The sequence below is a fragment of the Salvelinus alpinus genome, chromosome 12 (genome assembly GCF_045679555.1).
Source record: "Salvelinus alpinus chromosome 12, SLU_Salpinus.1, whole genome shotgun sequence".
Lineage (NCBI taxonomy): Eukaryota > Metazoa > Chordata > Actinopteri > Salmoniformes > Salmonidae > Salvelinus > Salvelinus alpinus.
Window position 1 is genome coordinate 38,088,401 of NC_092097.1, and position 24,305 is coordinate 38,112,705.

The following is a 24,305-nucleotide window of genomic DNA, read 5'->3' on the forward strand; positions in this document are numbered from 1 at the left end:
AGTTTCTGTAAAATGTGAATCATTCATGACCTGCAAAGTTTCTGTAAAATATGAATCATTCATGACCTGCAAAGTTTCTGTAAAATGTGAATCATTCATGACCTGCAAAGTTTCTGTAAAATGTGAAAGAAAAGATTGTAGTCATCTAAATGTACAAACCCTTTCCAGCAAAGACAGTGTGGCCTTCAGTGCTCCCTCTGGACGGCCGAACGGGAAACAATATCTACAGAATGATAAGAGAGTAGAATCACAATGAAATAAAACTTACTAGGGAAAAATGAACAATGATGAACAGAACAATAGATGAGGCCGGATAGTTGGATGACCAGTAGGAAGCAGTCACCTGAAGTTAGTGATCTGGTGTTCCAGGATCACCCGCAACCGCTCTTTGATTTCTTCAAAGCGCTCCTTCTCATCCACCTTCACTGTTCCCAGTCCATCAGGCCTGAGGATGACATCATACAATACAAACGAAACATAAACACAACGCAAACACATCAGCCCAGCCAATCATGCCAAGTTGCAGAGCCACCAGTTAGAGCCCCTACAAAAAGGAACAATACAGCAATTTACACCAAAACAGTGTCATAATTTAGTTCTCCATGATTGTACTGCTGCTTGTGTGAGTGAAACAGAATCATTCTTCAGCATGTTTACGAACCTTCAATGTTTGTTATTATACAGTACAGTATCTTACCTGATGGGCTCTTGGACGATTTGGATTATCTTTTCTTTCTAAACTTCATATTTTTTCTTCCCCGTTTAGAGCCCACAGCCCCTGGTCCTAGGTTCTGGTGGACGCCAGGGCCCCAGGGCCCCTCACAACCCATCAGTGGCCCACAGTAACCTCTGCCCTCTCTGACTTTATAGGGATGCATGGGAGGATGAGCAACATCGACATAATGAGACTGAACAGGGCAGCAAAAGATGAGGACGGAAAATAAGAGAAAGAAGAGGAATAGTGGAAAACAAAGTATATGTAACTGATTAGTAAAAAAAAGAGATGACAAAATGATAACATACAGTACAAAATTATAACATGATAACATACAGGACAAAATGATAACATGATAACATACAGGACAAAACAATAACATACAGAACAAAATGATAACATACAGGACAAAATGACAAAAATAGTAATTAATCATATGCAAAACATTAATGACAATAACAATGGGAAATCCGAAAACAATAAGAAAAGATGCTCAGATGCTTTAGAGGACTCTGACCCTTGTCTTCTCTCACTATGGCCAGCTCTTCTTTCCATCCTTCCTTCTCTTCTTTTGTCATTTGAAGACATTTGAGTGTGTATTTGATGTTTGAAGTTTAGCCATCTCTCTTGCCATAGACTATGGTGGTGATTTAGAATAATGTGAATAGGTTGCCCTGCCTGAGACATGTAAGCCCAGTGCTGCACTTTGACCTTGAGCATTTCCTCTTGGTCCAATGTGAAGACTTTGGATTAACGAGCAGGAGATCCAGGTTGAATGGATTGTAGACTTTACCTGTTTCCGTGGACATGGGATGCGCAGAAAGCAAAGCTGTAGTGCAGCAGGGTGGGGTCGATCATGGCTCCTCTGTCTGCCCTCTCCAGCAGGTCGCCTAGGTAACCCAGGTGTCTATGACACCCACGCACGCCATTCCTGGAGCAGTACTCATCCAGGACAAACACCTGGCCCGGACTGAACCATCCCTTAAACACCACATAAGAGAGTTTTTAGCAGGTTAGCACCATGATCTCAATCACAAACAAACACCTGGCCCGGACTGAACCATGACCTTGGCGCTAGCATCCCTCTGTGAGAGAGTTTCCCGATAGCGATGGAACATAGGCGTACGGGTGTTTTAACAATGCATCTTTCCTACAATGGTCGAAGATGTAACATGTGTTTCCCAAAACACCACGCATAGAGACCGTTTACTAAATACGTCATTGAGGCATAGTATCGATGCTTACAGGATCAAAAGAAAGGCAGTGCTGCTCTCGGATCAGCTTTCTCCAATCAAATCTTACCTTAACATTATAATTATTCCACAATACTGACTACAGATCAGCTCCTAGAGAGATATTATCACCCATGGCTGCACACATTGAAGCAGCTTATTCTAATGCTTACTCTATAATAATGCACTAAATCAAGATTTGGCACATCATTGGGCACCTGTTGTCACACATCATTAAACATATTGAGGCAAAAATGATAGACAGCAGTCTACAATTAGCAAAATAGAAGTCAATTGAATGCATCTAACGAAACGACGCACTTAGCAGTTCTACAAGTGGTCTGAGGCAGTCGGTAAATAACGAGCGCTTTCAAGTCCAACTTAAGTAACAATGGTTTTGGGAAACAGTTTGGAGATTTGGTCCTATGAAGGTTCTTACGATGAACTTAGCCTTAAGATGCTTTTGGGAAACCATTTTATTAATGTATGCATTTATCCTTATTCCACGGTACTGTGGGTACGGAGAATGACACTCACCAGGCAGCAGAAGGTGTCATTGAGCCTGTGGTCCAACGTGAGCCTCTGGACAATCTCGAACAGGGAGGCGTGGTCAAAGCTGCAGGGGTTAGCCGAGATAAACTCATCCATGCCGTGTTTCTGAGCTCTGTCTGCGTCTGTGTGTCCAACCAGCCAACCAGCACAGGGAAAAGGACAGGATTCAGAGGAAGAGGGCATCAGTGAAGCACAGAAAAATAGTATAGCATGTCTCTCTACCTCAACACAGTACAACACACTGGGCCAGTCTGACTAGAGCTCTTGCTAGGGACAATTCTAAACACTTACAGCTTTACATGATCAACTTGCAGCTTTTTGCTGTATGTGTTGTTAAAATTTCAATGGCTACCATTTTAGGCATCTTAGATCCCAAACATGTATTGAGGAAGTTGTGGGTTAAATTGAATAGGATGCAAATCTCATTTGTAATGTGTATTCAATAGATTCTGCCATTCGAGAATGATTGGTGAATGTCACTCAGTTCCTGACCAATGATGGGTCGTGTGCTGAAAAACAAAAACAGAAATCAGAGAACAGAGTGATTTCTTAAATTATTGAGATGAACAAATAGCTCTGGTTTAAGGATGAAGGCTAGTCGATTAAAAACTGTAAGAGGAGAGTGTTTTCTATTCTACAGAGAAGAAAGTTTTCATAAAGGTTGGGTAGCGGACACGCTAGCGTCTAAGGAACTGCTTATCTTCTTACAAATGCATTCTGGGAGCTGGTCGAGTAACGAGTGCCCATGTTTTGACGGTATTTGATTAGTGTTGTATGATTGTTAAATATACTTTAAACTGTAGTGTATAAGTTGAGGACAGAGAACCATAAGAAAGTACAGGAGATACTAGCATGTATGACCTTCTGAAACAACAATATGTATTCTGTCTGTCATGACAATAATGACTAGAATACCCTCATGTAATACAGTCATTGATGAGAAGCCTAAAAGCAGAATATCACCAGTACCTGATCAAAAATGAGACAGGCCTACATATTGCTCCCATTTCCCAGAGATACATGATATAAATAGTCAGATCTCGATCAGTGATGAGGTGTGCATGAAGAGGGGTACTCAATATAGAGACAAGAGTGGGGTTGATGTTCATGTTCTCCTCAGGGTGGGTGAGTGACAGAGGCCATGTCCAATTGTGTGACACTGAAAGGAGTGAGGATGACGTGAGGGGGGCGGGGCGTGTGGATAAGGGAGTGGGCTTGGCTGGGAGGAGGGTTACTATAGCATCACTAACTGTCAACTCAAGTGACATCTGTCAGTCCCATGTTCATAGAAAGGGAGAGATACAAGGAGGATGGAGGGCCACGGCTGAGTATAGGATAGCTATAGGTTCAATGGCTTCTGTAGTGTAAAATTAGGAGATGTTTTGTTTCTTAATCTTTTAAATGAGTGGACTAGACCAAAATAATATGTATCCCTGGTTTCTCTAGGAACTGAATAAAAAGTCCCTACCACAAGTTAAAAGGGAGTGAGCGGTAAGCACAGGGTAAGAAACAGATGAAAGCCGGGGTGAGAGCGAGGTGAGAGACATGGAAGAAATTATAGATGTGATAGAAGAAAAAAAAATTGTAGGGGGAGATAGAGTTCAAAAGTGAAGGGTGTGAGGGGTAAGGGGTAAGAGGAAAGAGGAAACAGAGGGTGAAAAGAGAGAGAGAGAGAGAGAAGGAAAGAAAGGGACTGAGAGAATGACTGAGACAAAGGGAGAGAAATAGATGAGGGACAAACAGACTGCCAAGAAAGTGGGGGAGGAAGTGATAGTAGAAGGGGTGGGAGAGTTACAGGGGCAGGGAAGGGTGAAGGTGAGAGAACGTTTGCGATAAGGGCAGAGTGAAGGTGCGATGTGTGATAGAAAATGCTTGAAGGTGGGCGGGAGGAAGGGGGTGGGGAATGTCTCTTCTGTTTGTTTTAAATGAGAAAATGGACTGATTTTGGAACAATAGACTGAATGGACTATAGGGGGACATTTTCATATTTTGTGAGTTCTTATCGATGATGACGTCATCATCTAAAGACAAGATGATTGATTCAAAAGACTGGATTGTTTTTCCATACTGAACATAGGCAAATACTGTAATTAATTAATACTCACTGACAAAATAGAACAGTTTGACTTTTCATTGTGCTTTCAAAATGTTATGTCATGCATCTGCAGATCTATTTTCAACATTTGGATAAAAATGTTTGGGGCATTCCTTTTTCTCTTAGCATTTGCAAGTTGACAATACTTGAGTATGTTGCAGTGTATTCATGATCGTTATAGAGCACAACTAACAGGCATACCAACTACCGGAGTATCTCTAACAGAGTAGCAACGCAATTTGATGCAGGTACATAGGTATATAGCATCAAGCCGACAGATGCAAAAACTAGATCATTCTTTTGGAGATGGCAGGGAGGGAAAAAAATATTAAAATCCTGTAATTCCATCAATGGAATAATACATAACAAAGGTGTTCCCCAAATCAGGCAATCAAAGGGCAATCAAAAGAAACCAAAATGAGATCTGTTCCCTGCTAAAGGTGCTACTATGGTGGAATAGCTTCTGTCTACAGGCACATCTACTAAGGGGGTTCATCCAGAGTATTGTTTGGGAAGGGGTGGCAATGGCTACTCCTTGTCATTGGCATTCAGAATACTCCGCGTACATATTTGCCAACTCTCGTGAACAGAGCACTAAAGAAAATAACTAAAAACAATTGAGCCCTCGATAGTAAAGCATGACCCATGTTAGTATAGAGGAATCAGGTTACCCTGCTAAAAGGGTCCAAACTAATCTCAACCAAAATGTCCAACGTCATAGCTTTCCAACTGCTCTACTCTTTGAAAAATGGATTTAACAATATGGAAATGTTCAATCATTTGTTCATGTTGTGAAAAGCTTTTTCTAAAACAAAACAAGCTTGATTACAAGCCCTGAAGTTCTGTTAGGAAAAAATGGGACTGTCCACAACTGCTCTCTAAAACTCAAATATAATTGAAACATTTATTGAATTTACATAACTGTTGATGGAGTCACAACTAGCAGCCATTTTGTGGAATTTTATTTTCTGATGGCATCATGTCACATTGGGCGATCTCTATGCTTTACTCTGAGGGGTCCTTGAACACCAATAAGATTAAGGAGAGAAGGCAATTATGCAAAAAAATCATAATAATAACCATCATATAAAGTAGAATCATTACTGAGCCAAATTATAAGCCTAAGAATCAAATACATGCATCCTAAACTGTCAAGAATGTAAGCTAATAGGTACTTAAAACTTCAAATTGAGAAGAAATCATACTTAAAAAGACATTATCTACTAATGTCTAAAGACATGAAGCGAGGATACTTAAGAGGGGGAGGAGGAGGATAGGGAAAGAGGACAGAAAGCACATTGCATTTGTCAGATAATCGTCAGGGATTATCAGAGCTGTGCCGGCTACAGGGAAGCACTTACCCTTAAGTCCAGCTAGAAGACAGCGGGGTAAGAAGGGACAAACCAGAATAACATAAAGACTAGCAACAAGGCTGGAGGAGAGCAAACACGAGATACCCTGACCTAGCAGCTGCAATACTAAAGAGGGGTAACAAGCAAAGCATGAGGAAGAAAAACACAACTCAAAAAACAACAACCTGTACCAACATGGGAGAGAGAGAGAGTGAGAGAGAGAAAGAAAGAAAGATAAAGAGAGCGAGAAAGTGAGAGAACAGAAAGAGAGTGAGAGAAAGAGAGAGAGAATAGAGAGAGATAGAGAGAGAGACAAAGAAAGAAAGAAAGAAAGAAAGAAAGAAAGAAAGAAAGAAAGAAAGAAAGAAAGAAAGAAAGAAAGAAAGAAAGAAAGAAAGAAAGAAAGAAAGAAAAAAAAGGGAAAGAGAGAAAAAGGGAAAGAGATCGATGTAGAGTGAAAAGTATACAGAGAAAGAGTGAAAGAAAGACAGATTGACTGAGATATATAATTAAAAGACAGAGAGAGAGAAAGAGAGAGAGAAGATCGAGAGAAGATTGAGAAGATTGAGCAGAGATAGAGAGAAGTAGTTAAGGGTTCTCATCACTCTGCTGCAGTTGATTTAGTCTGGATTCTGATCTAGTTCTATCTTATTCACAATACTACCTCTAACATATATTATACATTACCATCACAATATGATAGATTCACTTTGCTTTCTCCAGCTTATACTAACTACACTCTTGGAAAAAAGGGTTCCAAAATGGTTATTCGGCTGTCCCCACAGAATAACCATTTTTCGTTTCTCGTAGAACCCTTTTTGGTTCCGGGTAGAACTATTTTGGGTTCCATGTAGAACCCTCTATGGAAAGCGTTCTAAATGGAACTCAAAAGGGTTCAACCTGGAACCAAAAAGGGTTATTCAACGGGTTATCCTATTGGGACAGCTGAAGAACCCATTTAAGTTCTAGATAGCACCTTTTTTTCTAAGAGTGTAGAGGAGAACTAGCCCATACACTTACCGGCTCCAGCAGTCCAACACCACCTACTAGTTCTAATATGACGATGTGTAAATGATGCCAGTATCCTCTTATGAATCTATGAGGAAAAATGGATGTAGAGTAATAACATAATGTGGCTAACTCAATAGCAATAGACCTGACATATCCATCTTATGTTATCACTTTATCAGAATAGTTTATTCTTATATGGATATGAATATCGAAATCCACTGAAAGCAAGGTGATGTAGTCTGGTAATGAGTTGCAGTTAGCCTGTAAGTTCTCCTTTAGAAAGACTACTTTCCTATCATTCCAAACCAATGCTCCAGAACTGTCATTGCATTCTAGAATCAGACAAATAATTTGCAGCAAAGTTCAGGAGAGAGAGAGAGAGAGAGAGAGAGAGAGGCAATGTTAACACATGTTTCCCATGCCAATAAAGCCCCGATTGAGAGAGAGAGAGAGAGAGAGAGAGAGAGAGAGAGAGAGAGAGAGAGAGAGAGAGAGAGAGAGAGAGAGAGAGAGAGAGAGAGAGAGAGAGAGAGAGAGAGAGAGAGAGAGAGAGAGAGAGAGAGAGAGAGAGAGAGAGAGAGAGAGAGAGAGAGAGAGAGAGAGAGAGAGAGAGAGAGAGAGAGAGAGAGAGAGAGAGAGAGAGAGAGAGAGAGAGAGAGAGAGAGAAGTAACAGGGTGGTGTTGTGTATGTTATGGCCTCTGTGCCATTCAAGACCACCAGGGTGGGGTGAAACATGTACGCATGGTGTGGCACAGTGTTTCAAAGAGGAGGGCGGTAGAGGAAAGAGGTCTGTGCCACTGTGATGGGGCATTGAATGGCATCAGTATGGCTGGTCTTATATAGGGGATGTAACCATCTAACGACAATAACAATCACATACTGGACAAAGAAACCAATGGAGACCACAGAACATTTATATTTATAGATTATATTTATGAAAACTGTTGAAAACTAGAGCTACTTATTTCAATGTGCTATAGATGAAGAGTAATTCATTAAAAACATAGATTTTCTATAGATAAAAAACTGTGTTTTTGTCTTACATAAACAGTACAATTCCAGTATAAAAACCTATATGGGTGTTTTTATTATTGAATTGTTTTCTGGTTATAAAAATGCCAATAATGTAAGGAGGGAAAAAAAGCTTTTTCTACAACCCATTGACTCTAACGAAAAAGGTTCGGACATTAGAACAATCCTTAAAATAACTAAAGGAGTTGAAGGAAAGATGCTCACCAAAATACATTATCTTTAGTAGTTAGCCTGGTTAACCAGACTGAACAATGCACTTACCGTATTGAAACAATGGTGAGCACAGCATTCAGTCTGGTTTTAGAAGGTGAGTTCTTTAGTGTTGTAAAATAACAGAATGTGTGTTCATTTCCCAAGTTAAGTTAAACCTGTTCAGGTTTCAGTGTGTTTATGAAGTGTAAATTAGATCTATCATGTAAAAAAAAAAAAAACGAAGCGTATTTACGGCATACACTGAGTGGACAAAACATTAAGAGCACATTCCTAATATTGAGTTGCATCCCTTTTGCCCTCAGATCAGCCTCAATTCGTCAGGGCATGGACTCTACAAGATGTCGAAAGCGTTCCACAGGGATGCTGGCCCATTTTGACTCAAATGCTTCCCACAGTTGTGTCAAGTTGGTTGGATGTCATATGGGTGGTGGGCCATTCTTGATACACATGGGAAACTGTTGAGTGTGAAAACCCAGCAACATTGCAGTTCTTGACATGAACCGGAGTGCCTGGCACCTACTACCAAACCCAGTTCAAAGGCACTTAAATCTTTTGTCCTGCCAATTCAAGCTCTGAATGGCACATACACAATCCATGTCTCAATTGTCTCAAGGCTTAAACATCCTTCTTTAACCTGTCTCTTCCCCTTCATCTATACTGACTGAAATGGATTTAACAAGCGACATCAACAAGGGATCATAGCTTTCACCTGGATTTACCTGGTCAGTCTATGTCATGGAAAGAGCATAATGTTTTGTATACTCAGTGTATTTGTGTAGTCTTACCTTTATATTGCTATTGTACAGTATCTGACCAGTGGGGATAGGTCTGACTAGTATATGACCAGTGGAGATAGGTCTGACCAGTATAGGACCAGTGGGGATAGGTCTGACCAGTATATGATCAGTGGGGATAGGTCTGACCAGTATATGACCAGTGGGGATAGGTCTGACCAGTATATGACCAGTGGGGATAGGTCTGACCAGTATCTGACTAGTGGGGATAGGTCTGACCAGTATATGACAAGTGGGGATAGGTCTGACCAGTATCTGACTAGTGGGGATAGGTCTGACCAGTATAGGACCGGTGGGGATAGGTCTGACCAGTATCTGACTAGTGGGGATAGGTCTGACCAGTATCTGACTAGTGGGGATAGGTCTGACCAGTATAGGACCGGTGGAGATAGGTAGGTAGGTTGCTTAAAGGTGCAAGTAGAGTAACACGTAGAGGAATGGTTAACACTACAGAGAAGACTGACAGAGCAGTGGCTAGCGGTGGACCCCAGGATGAGTAGCTGCTGCTTTTGCAATAGCTAATGGAAATTCTAATAAAATACCAATACCCCAAAAAGTTTCAAAGCTTGATGTTTCATGGCTTAATCATCTTTTTGGTGGTTTAATCTAGATTCTACCTCATCGGGCGTCATTTAGTCTTTCTCTTTAGTTTATCAGCTTTGTTGATGTTTAGAGAGAGAGAATAGAGAGAGAGAGAGAGAGAGAGAGTGAGAGAGAGAGAGAGAGAGAGAGAGAGAGAGAGAGAGAGAGAGAGTGAGAGAGAGAGAGAGTGAGAGAGAGAGAGAGAGAGAGAGAGAGAGAGAGAGAGAGAGAGAGAGAGAGAGAGAGAGAGAGAGAGAGAGAGAGAGAGAGAGAGAGAGAGAGAGAGAGAGAGAGAGAGAGAGAGAGAGAGAGAGAGAGAGAGAGAGAGAGAGAGAGAGAGAGAGAGAGAGAGAGAGAGAGAGAGAGAGAGAGAGAGAGAGAGAGAGAGAGAGAGAGAGAGAGAGAGAGAGAGAGAGAGAGAGAGAGACTGAAGGGGTCACGTGACATGTCACGTGTGACTGTTTGGTGATGGTGAGTGGAGACTGTTTGGTGATGGTGAGTGGATGCTCAAAGGATGCTGAGTGTTTTGTGTGATACAGTAACGAGGGAGGCGTGCCTACTTGCGTGTGTGTGATAGTGTGTGTGTGTGTGTGCGTGGCTGTGTGTTACCGTTAGTTCTACAGAGCAACGTGTAACACTTACAGTATGTGCCTGCAGTGTGACGTGGGGAGAGACGCATGGCGTGGTGAAATGTTATGGATGAGAGCTGTCACGGGATTGGGGGGGATGAAACCTGACACTGCCTTCTGATTGGTTGATCTGATGCTGAGGTTTTGTATTGGTTTACTCACAGAACTGGGAGATAGGCGCGTCCATCTGGGCGGCGGCGCCCCCCTTGGAGTTGAGTTTCTGGACCTGGGTGGGGGGCACGGGCTTGTGGGACTGACCGGTGGCCCGGTACATGGCCTGGACCCACAGGATGCGGTCTTGCTCGTCATCACTAGCAAAGATCACAGTGTCGCCCTCCTTCACTGCGTTGAAGAAGGTCCTCCCACCTTCCAGACCTAGAGACAGAGAGGAGGGTTTAGGGACAAGTTGTGTATGTGTGTGTGTGCATAAGTTTGTGCGTAAGTGTGTGTGTGTGCATGCATCCATCTGTGCGTGTGTGTATATACAGTTCAAGTCTGAAGTTTTAATACACTTTGGTTGGAGTCATTAAAACTCGTTTTCCAACCACTCCACAAATTTCTTGTAAACAAACTATAGTTTTGGCAAGTCGGTTAGGACATCTACTTTGTGCATGACACAAGTAATTTTTCCAACAATTGTTAACAGACAGATTATTTAACTTCTAATTCACTGTATCACAATTCCAGTGGGTCAGAAGTTTACATACACTAAGTTGACTGTGCCTTTAAACAGCTTGGAAAATTCCAGAAAATTATGTCATGGCTATAGAAGCCTCTAATTGACATCATTTGAGTCAATTGGAGGTGTACCTGTGGATGTATTTCAAGGCCTACCTTCAAACTTAGTGTCGCTTTGCTTGACATCATGGGAAAATCAAAAGAAATCAGCCAAGACCTCAGAATTTTTTTTGTAGACCTCCACATGTCTGGATCATCCTTGGGAGCAATATCCAAACGCCTGAAGGTACCACGTTCATCTGTACAAACAATAGTACGCAAGTATAAACACCATGGACCACGCAGCCGTCATACTGCTCAGGAAGGAGACGCGTTCTGTCTCCTAGAGATGAACGTACTTTGGTGCGAAAAGTGCAAATCAATCCCAGAACAACAGCAAAGGACCTTGTGAAGATGCTGGAGGAAACAGGTACAAGAGTATCTACATCCACAGTAAAACGAGTCCTATATCGACATAACCTGAAAGGCCGCTCAGCAAGGAAGAAGCCACTGCTCTAAATCTGCCATAAAAAAGCCAGACTACGGTTTGCAACTGCACATGGGGACAAAGGTCGTACTTTTTGGAGAAGTGTCCTCTGGTCTGATGAAACAAAAATAGAACTGTTTGGCCATAAGGACCATCGTTATGTTTGGAGGAAAAAAGGGGAGGCTTGCAAGCCGAAGAACACCATCCCAACTGTGAAGCACGGGGGTGGCAGCATCATGTTGTGGGGGTGCTTTGCTGCAGGAGGGACTGGTGCACTTCACAAAATAGATGGCATAATGAGGCGGAAAATTACGTGGATATATTGAAGCAACATCAACAACATTGATGTCTTGATTGAAGCAAGACATCAATCAAGAAGTTAAAGCTTGGTCGCAAATGGGTCTTCCAAATGTACAATGACCCCAAGCATACTTCCAAAGTTGTGGCAAAATGGCTTAAGGACAACAAGGTCAAGGTATTGGAGTGGCTATCACAAAGCCCTGACCTCAAACTTATAGAAAATGTGTGGGCAGAACTGAAAAAGTGTGTGCGAGCAAGGAGGCCTACAAACCCGACTCAGTTACACCAGCTTTGTCAGGAGGAATGCGCCAAAATTCACCCAACTTATTGTGGGAAGCTTGTGAAAGGCTACTCGAAACGTTTGACCCAAGTTAAACAATTTAAAGGCAATGCTTCCAAAAACTAATTGAGTGTATGTAAACTTCTGACCCACTGGGAATGTGATGAAAGAAATAAAAGCTGAAATAAATCATTCCCTCTACTATTATTCTGACATTTCACATTCTTAAAATAAAGTGGTGATCCTAACTGACCTAAGACACGGAAGTTTTACAAGGATTAAATGTCAGGAATTGTGAAAAACTGAGTTTAAATGTATTTGGCTAAGGTGTATGTAAACTTCCGACTTCAACTGTATGTACCTGGCTGGGGGTCGGTGTAATCCACAGTGTAACCATCCAGCTGTAGCAGCTCCTGTGGCTCAGACTTCTTCTCTCTGTAGCTGCACATGGCAAAGGTGTACTGGCTCACCTACACCAGAGAGGACAGACTCGTCATACACTTCATGTGCTGAGGAACATTACAGGATCAGTGGTGACTTTTGGAGGTGGTGAGAACAGTTTCAACTGTTCTGCCTGCGGCTATGCAACCCTGACCTGTCCACCGGACGTGCTACCTGTCCCAGACCTGCTGTTTTCAACTCTCTAGAGACCGCAAGAGCGGTAGAGATACTCTTAATGATCGGCTATGAAAAGCCAACTGACATTTACTCCTGATTATTATTTGACCATGCTGGTCATTTATGAACATTTGAACATCTTGGCCATGTTATGTTATAATCTCCACCCGGCACAGCCAGAAGAGGACTGGCCACCCCTCATAGCCTGGTTCCTCTCTAGGTTTCTTCCTAGGTTTTGGCCTTTCTAGGGAGTTTTTCCTAGCCGCCGTGCTTCTACACCTGCATTGCTTGCTGTTTGGGGTTTTAGGCTGGGTTTCTGTACAGCACTTCGAGATATTAGCTGATGTACGAAGGGCTATATAAAATAAACTTGATTTGATGATTTGATTTGATTTGAACAACTTCACACAAACCAGAAAAAAAATGCAACAACATGACTGTGAAACTATATATTCACAGTATTATGAATTAATTATGGTTTATTTGGTAGCATTTCGTAGTGTGACTGATTTTACTAATTGCATTAGTCCTGTACAAAGTTAGAGGTGCGCTATTTGATAGATTCCCCCGCTCCCCCTACCTCTGGCTTCCAGTGGGGAGACCTAAGGTCAACCTACCCCCGCCCCCCTCCCCATCTCATACTTCTGAGTGAGAGACCTTCCCAGGCAGTAGCCTGCCTGGCTCACAAACTAGAATCAGTGCGCCCACTCCAACAAGGTTAAATTGACCCACAGTCCCACACGGTGACATGATATCATTGACATGACGTGCAAACGAGCATTAGAAAACCGATCGCGCAAATGTTACCATTACGATTTTTTTTGTGCGGGCGCACCGTGCCGCCCCCTGCATGTCGCCCTGGGCGGCTGCCAATGTCGCCTATACCTAAATCCGCCACTGCTTCAGGCACATGTTTCTTTTGGTGTTGGTGGTGTACTAATTTGAATAACCTTTCTTTTGAGCAGACCTGATATTTCAGAGGCTGATGATATACCTACCTGCACCAGGACAAAGAAACGCTTCTTCCATCGCTTCCAGACGTTTTTCCCAAAAGCCCACAAATACCTTCCGGAAAACAATGTTAAAGTTTATTACATGGCATTGGTATGAGAATTGGCTAATATTGTTTCCTGTGTTGTAGCAACAGCAACATAATGGCCAGGTCTAGCCCACACTAAATGTATAGACAAGACTGTATCCCCTCCTACGTGGAAAAGAGGCTGATCTAATCACTGTTTATAATATCTCTTACAGAAAAAACAAATCATTTCACATTAGACATGTGTAGTTTCATGTTATCACATGTTGCTTTATCATATGTCATATGTTATCACATTAACTTCACATAAGATCACATGTGAAATGTATGTGGTTTTCCATTAGGGATGACATTGATGTTTCATGCAGAACAGATGACCCTGAGTTGATGCAGCGAGAATGAGTCACTTTGGCCTTTAAGCTAGAGGCTTTGTTGCTCCTCAAAGGTGAAACAGACAAGGACAAAAGGGCCCTCCATAGGCAGGCAGAATGGTCATAAGACATCTAGTCATGTGCTGCAACTATAATGTTATAGTGTATCTATGGAAACACAAAATAATTCATATAGATTGTCTCAATGAATTCCAACACCTGATGGTAGTCAGAATGGTATGTCAATGTCATACAATATTTATGATTATGGTCCTCAATAATTTGCAGAGCATTCCATGGAAAACTTTCTAAGAGTTGTACAGATCAAAGTACCCACTAGTAACCACCAGATGGGCTAAATCTGTACAATACGCAGTATTTTTCCACTATATCTACGTGACTAGAAATGAGGCCAAGAAGGAACCAATGAAAAGGCTGATGGAGTTCTAGATACAAAAATAAAAATAAAGCCCTCTTTGGAGATCCTCCTCCTGCTCCTTTGTCATCATGAAAATGTCATAATAGCAGACTTCTTCTTTAAGTAAACCTTTATTCAGTAAGGTAGGCCCATTGAGCTCAGAAGACCTTGGGTTCTGCGGCTTGTCCTTGCTTTGCTAGAATGCTTCATGCTCTGCAGCTTGTCCATGCTTACCCAGAATGCTTCATGTTCTGCGGTTTGTCCATGCGGATGGCCAGTTTGATCTGAAGGTTCTGGTCGGGGCAGGCCTTAGTGATGGCCATCTTATGGAGCTCTGAGGCTTTGGGGCTGTTAGGGGTCGGGTGGAGGACCACCTGGAAGAGAGAAGTATCAAATAAATTCATATTGAAAGAGAGATTTAGAGAGTAAGAAAATATGACAATAACTAAACTAATATTTGTTTTTATCCTTTATTATTTAACCAGGTGAGTCCCATTGAGATCTCTATTGTACTCCACACTGCCTTTTCCCACCTGGACAAAAGGAACACCTATGTGAGAGTGCTGTTCATTGACTACAGCTCAGCGTTCAACACCATAGTGCCCTCAAAGCTCATCAATAAGCTAAGGACCCTGGGACTAAACACCTCCCTCTGCAACTTGATCCTGGACTTCTTGACGAGCCACCCCCAGGTGGTAAGGGTAGGTAAAAACACAGCCGCAATGCTGATCCTCAACACGGGGGCCCCTCAGGGGTGCGTGCTCAGTCCCCTCGTGTACTCCCTGTTCACTCATGACTGCACGGCCAGGCACGACTCCAACACTATCATTAAGTTTTTCGATGACACAACAGTGGTAGGCCTGATCACCGACAACAACGAGACAGCCCATAGGGAGGAGGTCAGAGACCTGTCCGCGTGATGCCAGGACAACAACCTCTTCCTCAACATGATCAAGACAAAGGAGATCATTGTGGACTACAGGAAGAAGAGGACTGAGCACGCCCCCATTCTCATCCATGGGTCTGTAGTGGAGCAGGTTGAGAGCTTCAAGTTCCTTGGTGTCCACATCACCAACAAACTAACATGGTCCAAGCACACCAAGACAGTCGTGAAGAGGGCAAGACAAAACCTATTCCCCCTCGGGAGACAGAAAAGATTTGGCATGGGTCCTCAGATCCTCAAAAGTTTCTACAGCTGCACCACTGAGAGCATCCTAACTGGTTGCACCACTGCCTGGTATGGCAACTGCTCGGCCTCCGACCGCAAGGCAACTACAGAGGGTAGTGCGTATGGCCCAGTACATCACTGGGGCCAATCTTCCTGCCATCCAGAACCTCTATACCAGGCGGTGTCAGAGGAAGGCCCTAAAAATTGTCAAAGACTCCAGCCACCCTAGTCATAGACTGTTCTCTCTGCTACCACACGGCAAGCGGTACCGGAGCGCCAAGTCCTGGTCTAAGAGGCTTCTAAACAGCTTCTACCCACAAGCCATAAGACTCCTGAACATCTAATCAAATGGCTACCCAGACTATTTGCATTGCCCCACCTTTTACACCGCTGCTACTCTCTGTTGTCATCATCTATGCATAGTCACTTTAATAACTCTACCTACATGTATATATTACCTCAATTACCTAGACTAACCGGTGCCCCGCACTTTGACTCTGTACCCGTATCCCCCAGTATATAGTCTCGCTATTGTTATTTTACTACTGCTCTTCTTTTTTTAAACTGCATTGTTGGTTAGGGGCTCGCAAGTAAACATTTCACTGTTTTATTCGGCGCATTCGACTAATAACATTTGATTTGATTTGAAATAATGTGCACTGGTGTGAGTATAATGTACCAGGTGTATTGGAGATATCTCTGGTCTGTATCCATTCATCCATCCAGTGAGTCTGTATTCAACACCATGAGTCAGCATTCTCAACGTTTCTGAACACTCAATTAATTTTCACGAGCTTCCATTAATTCTTAATCGTGCTCTGGCAGCCTGGGCCCCAGTGTGCCTGTGCTTCGTGCCACGTTTGAGCTGGTGGCTCAGCCTATCTGTGTAGCTGTGTAGCCGTATCAAAGGAGAGAGAAGAGCAGCAGCCTACACTCTCCTCTACTCCGCGTCGCTCTGCTCCACACTGCCTCCCTGAAGAGGGGGCCTAATCTATCTTTGCTGAGTTAAAGAGCTTTGAGGAAGCATTGTGGCCCGGCTGGATGACTGGCTGGCTGATTGACTGACTGCCTGCCTGGTTAACTGACTGACTGATCAACTGACTGACTGGCTCACTTTTGACTGCCTGATTGGCTGCCTCTCTGCCACTGCAGCAGGAGACCAAAGAGCCCCTGTCAAAGCCAAGGTCACTACCACAAAGTGATGTCTTACAGCCTCTCCCCTCCTCCCCCCTCCCTTCCCCTCCTCGCCTCTCCTTTCCACAGCTTCAGCCTCAGTCTACCACAGCCACAAATCAGCCCTAGCTAGCCCCTCTGATAACCAGCAGTGAGCCCAGCCGAGCCCGGGGCCATCCGTCACACGGTCACAGGACGATCGATTGCTCTCGCTCTCTGCACCAGAGGACAGCGCCAGAGAGGAGCAAACCAGATGGTTAAGACATTTCTGCATGACCTTCCTGTCATAGATGATGCAAATTGCATTATTAATATGCAACTAATTAAATCATGTTAATCAAAGTGAAGAAATATGACAGTCGTGTACAGTATGTGGCCCGGGGATATCACTGAGGAACTGTGACGGGGTCACAGCTCAGAGGTAAAACTGGTTGAAATTAAGTTCTGGTTGTGGGGGGTTAAAACCATCACTGACTCAGCCCACCTACAGTACTGTACTGAATAAGCATCAGGCAGTGTAGATGAGACTGAATCAGTCTCTTTTTGTCCTTTTGTCTAGAGTCCAAATTGGAGATTTTTGGTTCCAACTGCCGTGTCTTTGTGAGAAGCGGTGTGGGTGAATGGATGGATCTCCGCATGTGTATTTCCCACCGTAAAGCATGGAGGAGGAGGTTTTATGGTGTTGGGGTGCTTTGCTGGTGACACTGTCTGTGATTTATTTATGAATTCAAGGCACACTTAACCAGCATGGCTACCACAGCATTCTGCAGCGATACGCATCCCATCTGGTTTGGGCTTAGTGGGACTATCATTTGTTTTTCAACGGGACAATGACCCAACACACCTCCAGGCTGTGTAAGGGCTATTTGACCAAGAAGGAGAGTGATGGTGCTGCATCAGATGACCTGGCCTCCACAATCTCCCGACCTCAACCCAATAGAGATGGTTTGGGATGAGTTGGACCGCAGAGTGAAAGAAAAGCAGCCAACAAGTGCTAAGCATATGTGGGAACTCCTTCAAGACTGTTGGAAAAGCATTCTAGGTGAAGCTGGTTGAGAGAAAGCCAAGAATGTGCAAAGCTGTTATCAAGCCAAAGGGTGGCTATTTGAAGAATCTCTAATATAAAATATAGGTGGATTTGTTTAACACTTTTTTGGTTAATACATGATTCCATATGTGTTATTTCATAGTTTTGATGTCTTCACTATTATTCTACAATGTAGAAAATAGTAAAAATAAAGAAAAAACCTTGAAAAGGAAGGTTTTCTAAAACTTTTGACCGGTAGTGTATAATAATACAAACATAAGAGTGAGGAAGATGGAGAAAAATACAGAGAGAGAGAAAGAGAGGGACAGGTGACAGGTAGAGAGAGAGACTGTAGAGAGAGATGGTAGAGAGACACTGTAGAAAGAGACTGTAGCGAGAGACTGTTGAGAGACACTGTAAAGAGAGAGACAATGTAGAGAGAGAGACAATGTAGAAAGAGACATTGTAGAGAGAAAGACTGTTGAGAGAGACTGTAGATAGACATTGTATAGACTGTAGAGAGAGAACTGTAGAGAGAGAGACACTGTAAGGAGTAAGACTGTAGCGAGAGAGACTGTAAAGAGAGAGAGAGAGAGACTGTAGAGAGAGAGAGACCGTAGAGAGAGAGACCGTAGAGAGAGAGAGACTGTAGAGAGAGAGAGAGAGAGAGAGAGAGAGAGAGAGAGAGAGAGAGAGAGAGAGAGAGAGAGAGAGAGAGAGAGAGAGACTGTAGAAAGAGAGAGAGACTGCAGAAAATTACTGTAGAGAGAGAGAGAGATTGAGAGAGACTGTAGAGTGAGAGAGAGAGACTGTGGAGTGTGAGAGAGAGAGGGAGAGAGAGAGAGAGAGACTGTAGAGAGAGACTGTGGAGACTGTAGAGCGAGAGAGAGAGACTGTAGAGAGAGAGACTGTAGCAAGAGACTGTATAGAGAGAGAGACTGTGGAGATAGAGACTGTAGCGAGAGAGACACTGTAGAGAGACTGTAGAGAGAGATAGAGACTGTAGCGAGAGAGAGAGACTGTAGCGAGAGAGAGAGAGAGAGAGAGAGAGAGAGAGAGAGAGAGAGAGAGAGAGAGAGAGAGAGAGAGAGAGAGAGAGAGAGAGAGAGAGAGAGAGAGATATAAAGTGTGTTACCCTGCCCAGCTCTTTGTCCTCCAGGGCCAGAACTCCAGTGCTTTCTGTAAACAGTTTCACCTTGACAGCAGGGAGGGGGTGTGTGGTGGTGAAGTCTCCCTGGGTCCCCCAGCTGAAATACAACACACACACACAGTGGTGTAAAGTACCTAAGTAAGTAGTTTTTTGGGGTATCTGTACTTAACTTTACTATTTCTTTTTTGACAACTTTTACTTTTACTCCACTACATTCCTGAAAAACATAATGTACTTTTTACTCCTTACATTTTCCCTGACACACAAAAGTACTCGTTACATTTAGAATGCTCAAGCAGGACAGAATTATGGCGCCTATCAATATAACGCTTTGTCATCCGCACTGCCTCTGATATGACGGAAATTATGTCTGACTGTTGGAGTGTGCCTCTTTCTGTCTGTAATTAAGAATATGAAAATAGTGCCATCTAGTATACTTATAATAAGGAATTTGATGTATAGCATTTATTTTTACTTTGCACTTTTACTCAAGTATGACAATTTAGTACTTTTTCTAGAACTGTACTTAAGTACATCTAAAACCAGATACTTTTACTCAAGTAGTATTTTAATGGGTAACTTTCACTTTTACTTGAGTAATTTTCTGTTAAGTTATCTTTACTTTTACTTAAGTATGACATTGAGTACTTTTCCCACCACTGCACAAACATCAGAAGCATTATACCTTCACTACATTCTGGCATGACTCAAAACATGGGAGCAACTGCAACATCCAAGGGGCTGTAAATTTAACCCAGGAAATTTCATTTGGAAGGGGATTTCTGTTCGAGCCGACATTCGCAGTCTTTACAGTGAATGTAATTGAATTGGATTGAATCCCAGCCTTACTTAACAGCTGCCTGGCCCAGAGGTATTGGACAAGATCTACTAAAAAAACTACATCTCCATCCCTTTTCTCTCTCACTTTCTCTCTCTCAATTCAATTCAATTCAATTTAAGGAGCTTTATTGGCATGGGAAACATATGTTAACATTGCCAAAGCAAGTGAAATAGAAAATAAACAAAAGTGAAGTAAACAATAAAAAATTTGCAGTAAACAATACACCCACAAAAGTTCAAAAGGAATAGAAACATTTCAAATGTCATATTATGTCTATATACAGTGTTGTAACGATGAGCAAATAGTCAAAGTACAAAAGGAAAAATAAATAAACATAAATATGGGTTGTATTTACAATGGTGTTTGTTCTTCACTGGTTGCCCTTTTCTTGTGGCAACAGGTCACAAATCTTGCTGCTGTGATGGCACACTGGTATGTCACCCAATATAGGTAATAGGTATATCTCTCTCTCTGTCTGCATCTCTTTTTCTCTCATCCTCTCGATACCTGCACTCTCAGAAGGAGTGAGTGGTGGTTAGATATAAACTACTAGAAAACCAAAGTTGAAAAGAAAAAGCTAGGTCTGACTCTGAGTTAGCAATTTACTGTTGAATTATGAGACAGACTGAGAACAGCAGCTGACACTTTCTTTGTCGTGGCTGAACTTGCGGAGAGTTGGCTGCGGGGAGGAGAGGGAGGTGATATGAAATGCATTGTCTGGTCCCAGTCCCACACACACTGTGCAGCAGCAACATTTCATTTATTACAGAGGAGAGATGGAGCGGTACCGGAGCGCCAAGTCTAGGTCCAAGAGGCTTCGAAACAGCTTCTTATATTTCTTAAAACTGCATTGTTGGTTAAGGGCTTGTGAGTAAGCATTTCACTGTAAGGTCTACAGCTGTTGTATTCGGCGCATGTGACAAATACAATTTGATTTGAGACTGAGAAGGAGACAGGCCACCGACCGCACCACGCAGGGAGCACTACCAGCCTGAGGAAACACTACCACGACACAGAGACAAACACACAGGCACACTCACAAAGAGACATATACTAATATGTTCATAGGGGTTATTGTGTCTTTAATCATGATGGGATGACACGTGATATCATCATCAAGGAGGCAAAGCCAGCAGTCTGAGGCTGTGTGGTGTGTGTGTGTGTGTGTGTGTGTGTGTGTGTGTGTGTGTGTGTGTGTGTGTGTGTGTGTGTGTGTGTGTGTGTGTGTGTGTGTGTGTGTGTGTGTGTGTGTGTGTGTGTGTGTGTGTGTGTGTGTGTGTGTGTGTGTGTGTGAGAGCGTCTGTGTGTGCCGTTTTCCTCCTGCTGTGAGTGTCCCTCTACGTGAGCTGCATTTGTGAGTGACGATGTGACAAATGGAGACACAGAAAGGGGACAGAGGAAACGGTGCGTGAACACAGCAACAGTGTCACTCTCTCCTCCTCCTCCTCCTGCTCCTCTCTGACACTACTACTCAGCACCACCAGGGGTGCCAGTGGTGTCTCATCTTACACGGAACTGTTTCACATTGGCACCATATTTATACTTGTATTGATAATTTATTGAATATAGATTGTGCTGCAATCCTATTAGAAGGTAACAGATCATTTTATTACAATGGTTAAGATGGATTTTCATTGTGTTCCATGGTGTTATTCACCCCCTAGTGGAGCTTTCTGGTACTTAAACTGTAAGGATAACAGGAAGAGACACGCAGAGAAGGAAACCGGAAAAGACACTGAGAAGCAGCTAAAAACAACGCTACGGTGCAGGTCTTTCAGTGCAGTTCTCTTGTCACGCTTCTGCCTCGGAAAATATTAGTTTGTAAGTTCGATTCAAGCATTTAGCTAGTGATGATAATCTTGTTATTGATAGAATTGCTTACATATCAATGTTGGTTGCATTTACTCACACAAATTGCCTTTCATATATGCCGTCAGCTGTATTACTTTGCTTGTGCGTCATGCAAACGAATTGTAAAACATACAATACTGTAGTTTTGTTACTGTTTCTAGTGTAATATGCTTTGTTATTCTACATAGATGGTTGTACATTATTAGAGTAATGAAAGGAGTTAAGCAATTACCATATGAGTAACAATTAGCTATATGGTTTGCCGTCATGCCAGATGCATGGTACCTTGGCACCTGCTTTGTATTTTCATGCCACTTCAACTTGAAAGGTATAATGTACAGCTACAATATGTCCATTTGAATTGAATACTAAAGTATATTATTTTCTGTATTTTGCAGTTTCACAACATAAACGTTTTCAATATATTCATTCAAGAAAAGTCAAGCCTTGGGAGTTTTATTGAAGACTTAGTTGTTAGCTATCTGTCTAGTTTTGCATGGGAACGCAACTCAAGGGCAGAATATAGATATGGATATAATCAATAAGAATGAGAGTAGTACTGTAATATCTTCAAGAAGCAGAAATATCGTTCAACAAAATGACAGCAGATCCTAGATCAGTCAGGATTCAGATGCAGGATCTTAATTTGAGACAGTTCGCTACAACAGAAATTATTCTGCAGCAAAAGGAAATTAACTATTATGTGGATTATAATTAATGGACATTTGTAGGGGAAATCAAGACTGAAATTTCTTATTGGAAATTACAAACTTCAGAAGACTTTTTAAACCTCAAATGTATTACAAGTTTAAAATCTCCTGCAACAGGGTGATCAAATTAAGATCCTACATCTGTACGTGTCTCATCCTGTCCAAGGGGTTTGGAATTCTCTTACAACAGATAGGGGTACAGTTTGTGTAAGGTGACTGGACAAAGAGGGAGTTCTATGAGCGTGTGTGTGTTTGGAGGCAGCTGCAGCATTGTGTGTGTGGTAGGCTACAGAGGCCATTAGAAGAACATGATGGGGACCTTGCCGATGGAAGCAGCAACACCAAGGTCCATACTCCTACTGTGCAGCATATAAATGAGTGTCTAATTCATATCTGTGTTGAGTGGCTTGGAGTAGTTAATGTCAATACAAAGGACGAAACAGTCACTGGTGCTTATGCTGGTCCCTCTACCCAGTACTATATCAACCCCATCACCTATCAATCACTCTCCAGTCTTCACAAATGGATTTCATTATTGTGTTGTATTTGACCTTGCATCGTGTATATTACAATGGGGGTAGTTGAAGCTTGTCCAGTCAAAGGTTGTGTCAGTGTTTTCCCATAAGTACAGTATGTATACGTCACTGCAGATTGTTAAGATTAACAGTGGCTGTGTATGGCTCACCCATGACGCCCTGGTGAATTAGATGAGCTGTGTGTACGTGTTGTGTGCATGTTTTCAGTTTTTTGAGTGTACAAACAATGTGTGTGTGTGCATACGTGGGCATGCATGCTTGTGTATGGGTACCTGCATGCTTGTGTTATCCTGTATGTGTGTTTAAGTTTTTGTGGGCAGCGTGTGTACAGTGTGTATGTATGTGCAGTGTGTGTGATGGTGTATGTTATGGATAAGCAGACACCTAGTTAGCAGCACGTGATGCTTGTCATTTCCATGAGTGCTGGATGGGGACTTTCCTGCTCCATTGAGATGCTGTGTCCTAATCAGTCTCTCCCTGCCTGGCTGCACTACAGTAAGAACACACAGAGAGGCTGCTCTTACCCTCTCTCTCCTTCCATCTCCCCATTTCTCTACCTCCATCTCCCCCTCTCTCTACCTCCATCTCCCCTCTCTCCTTTTCTCTTTCACTCTCTCCTCTACCTTTCCTCCTCTACCTCTCTATTTTCTCTCTCCCCTCATTCTTTCCGTTTCTGCCCCTCTCCCCTTTCTCTAACTCTTTCTCTGTCACCTTTCACTTTTTCTTTCCTTGTCTGTCCTTCATTCATCTCTCTCTCTCCATCTCTCTCTCACTCTCCCCATTCTCTCTCTCACCCAAATCAAATGTATTGGTCACATACACATATTTAGCAGATTTTATTGTGGGTGTAGCGAAATGCACTGTGTAACAGTCTGATGGCCTTCAGATAGAAGCTGTTTTTCAGTCTCTCGGTCCCAGCTTTGATGCACCTGTACGGACCTCGCCTTCTGGGTGATATCGGGGTGAACAGGCCGTGGCTCGGGTAGTTGATGTCCTTGATTATCTTTTTTGCCTTCCTGTGACATTGGGTGCTGTAGGTGTCCTAGAGGGCAGGACGTGTGCCCCCGGTGATGTGTTGGGCAGACCGTATCACCCTCTGGAGAGCGCTGCGGTTGTGGGCGGTGCAGTTGCCATTCCAGGCGGTGATACAGCCCGACAGGATGCTCTCAATTGTGCATCTGTAAAAGTTTGAGGGTCTTAGGGGCCAAGCCAAATTTCTTCAGCTTCTTGAGGTTGAAGAGGCGCTGTTGTGCCTTCTTCACCACACTGGCTGTGTGGGTGGACCAATTCAGATTGTCAATGATGTGTACGCCGAGGATCTTGAAGCTTTCCACCTTCTCTACTGTGGTCGATGTGGATAGGGGCGTGCTCCCTCTGCTGTTTCCTGAAGTCCACGATCAGCTCCTTCGTT

The 24,305-nt window shown here is 42.9% G+C and overlaps 1 protein-coding gene across 11 annotated transcripts in view; it reads right to left on the minus strand.

The window, feature by feature from the left end:
* Positions 1-24,305, minus strand: part of LOC139536109 (calcium-dependent secretion activator 1-like) — a 163,912-nt gene that overhangs the window by 36,092 nt on the left and 103,515 nt on the right. For all 11 annotated transcript variants that reach the window (XM_071336280.1, XM_071336279.1, XM_071336278.1 and 8 more), the window contains exons 7-15: positions 18,942-19,053; positions 14,673-14,812; positions 13,609-13,675; positions 12,354-12,462; positions 10,371-10,583; positions 2,485-2,621; positions 1,509-1,696; positions 344-445; positions 160-223 (exon numbers count right to left, since the gene is read on the minus strand). In XM_071336280.1, the coding sequence (XP_071192381.1) occupies positions 160-223; positions 344-445; positions 1,509-1,696; positions 2,485-2,621; positions 10,371-10,583; positions 12,354-12,462; positions 13,609-13,675; positions 14,673-14,812; positions 18,942-19,053 (1,132 nt within the window). The remainder of the gene's footprint in view (positions 1-159; positions 224-343; positions 446-1,508; positions 1,697-2,484; positions 2,622-10,370; positions 10,584-12,353; positions 12,463-13,608; positions 13,676-14,672; positions 14,813-18,941; positions 19,054-24,305) is intronic.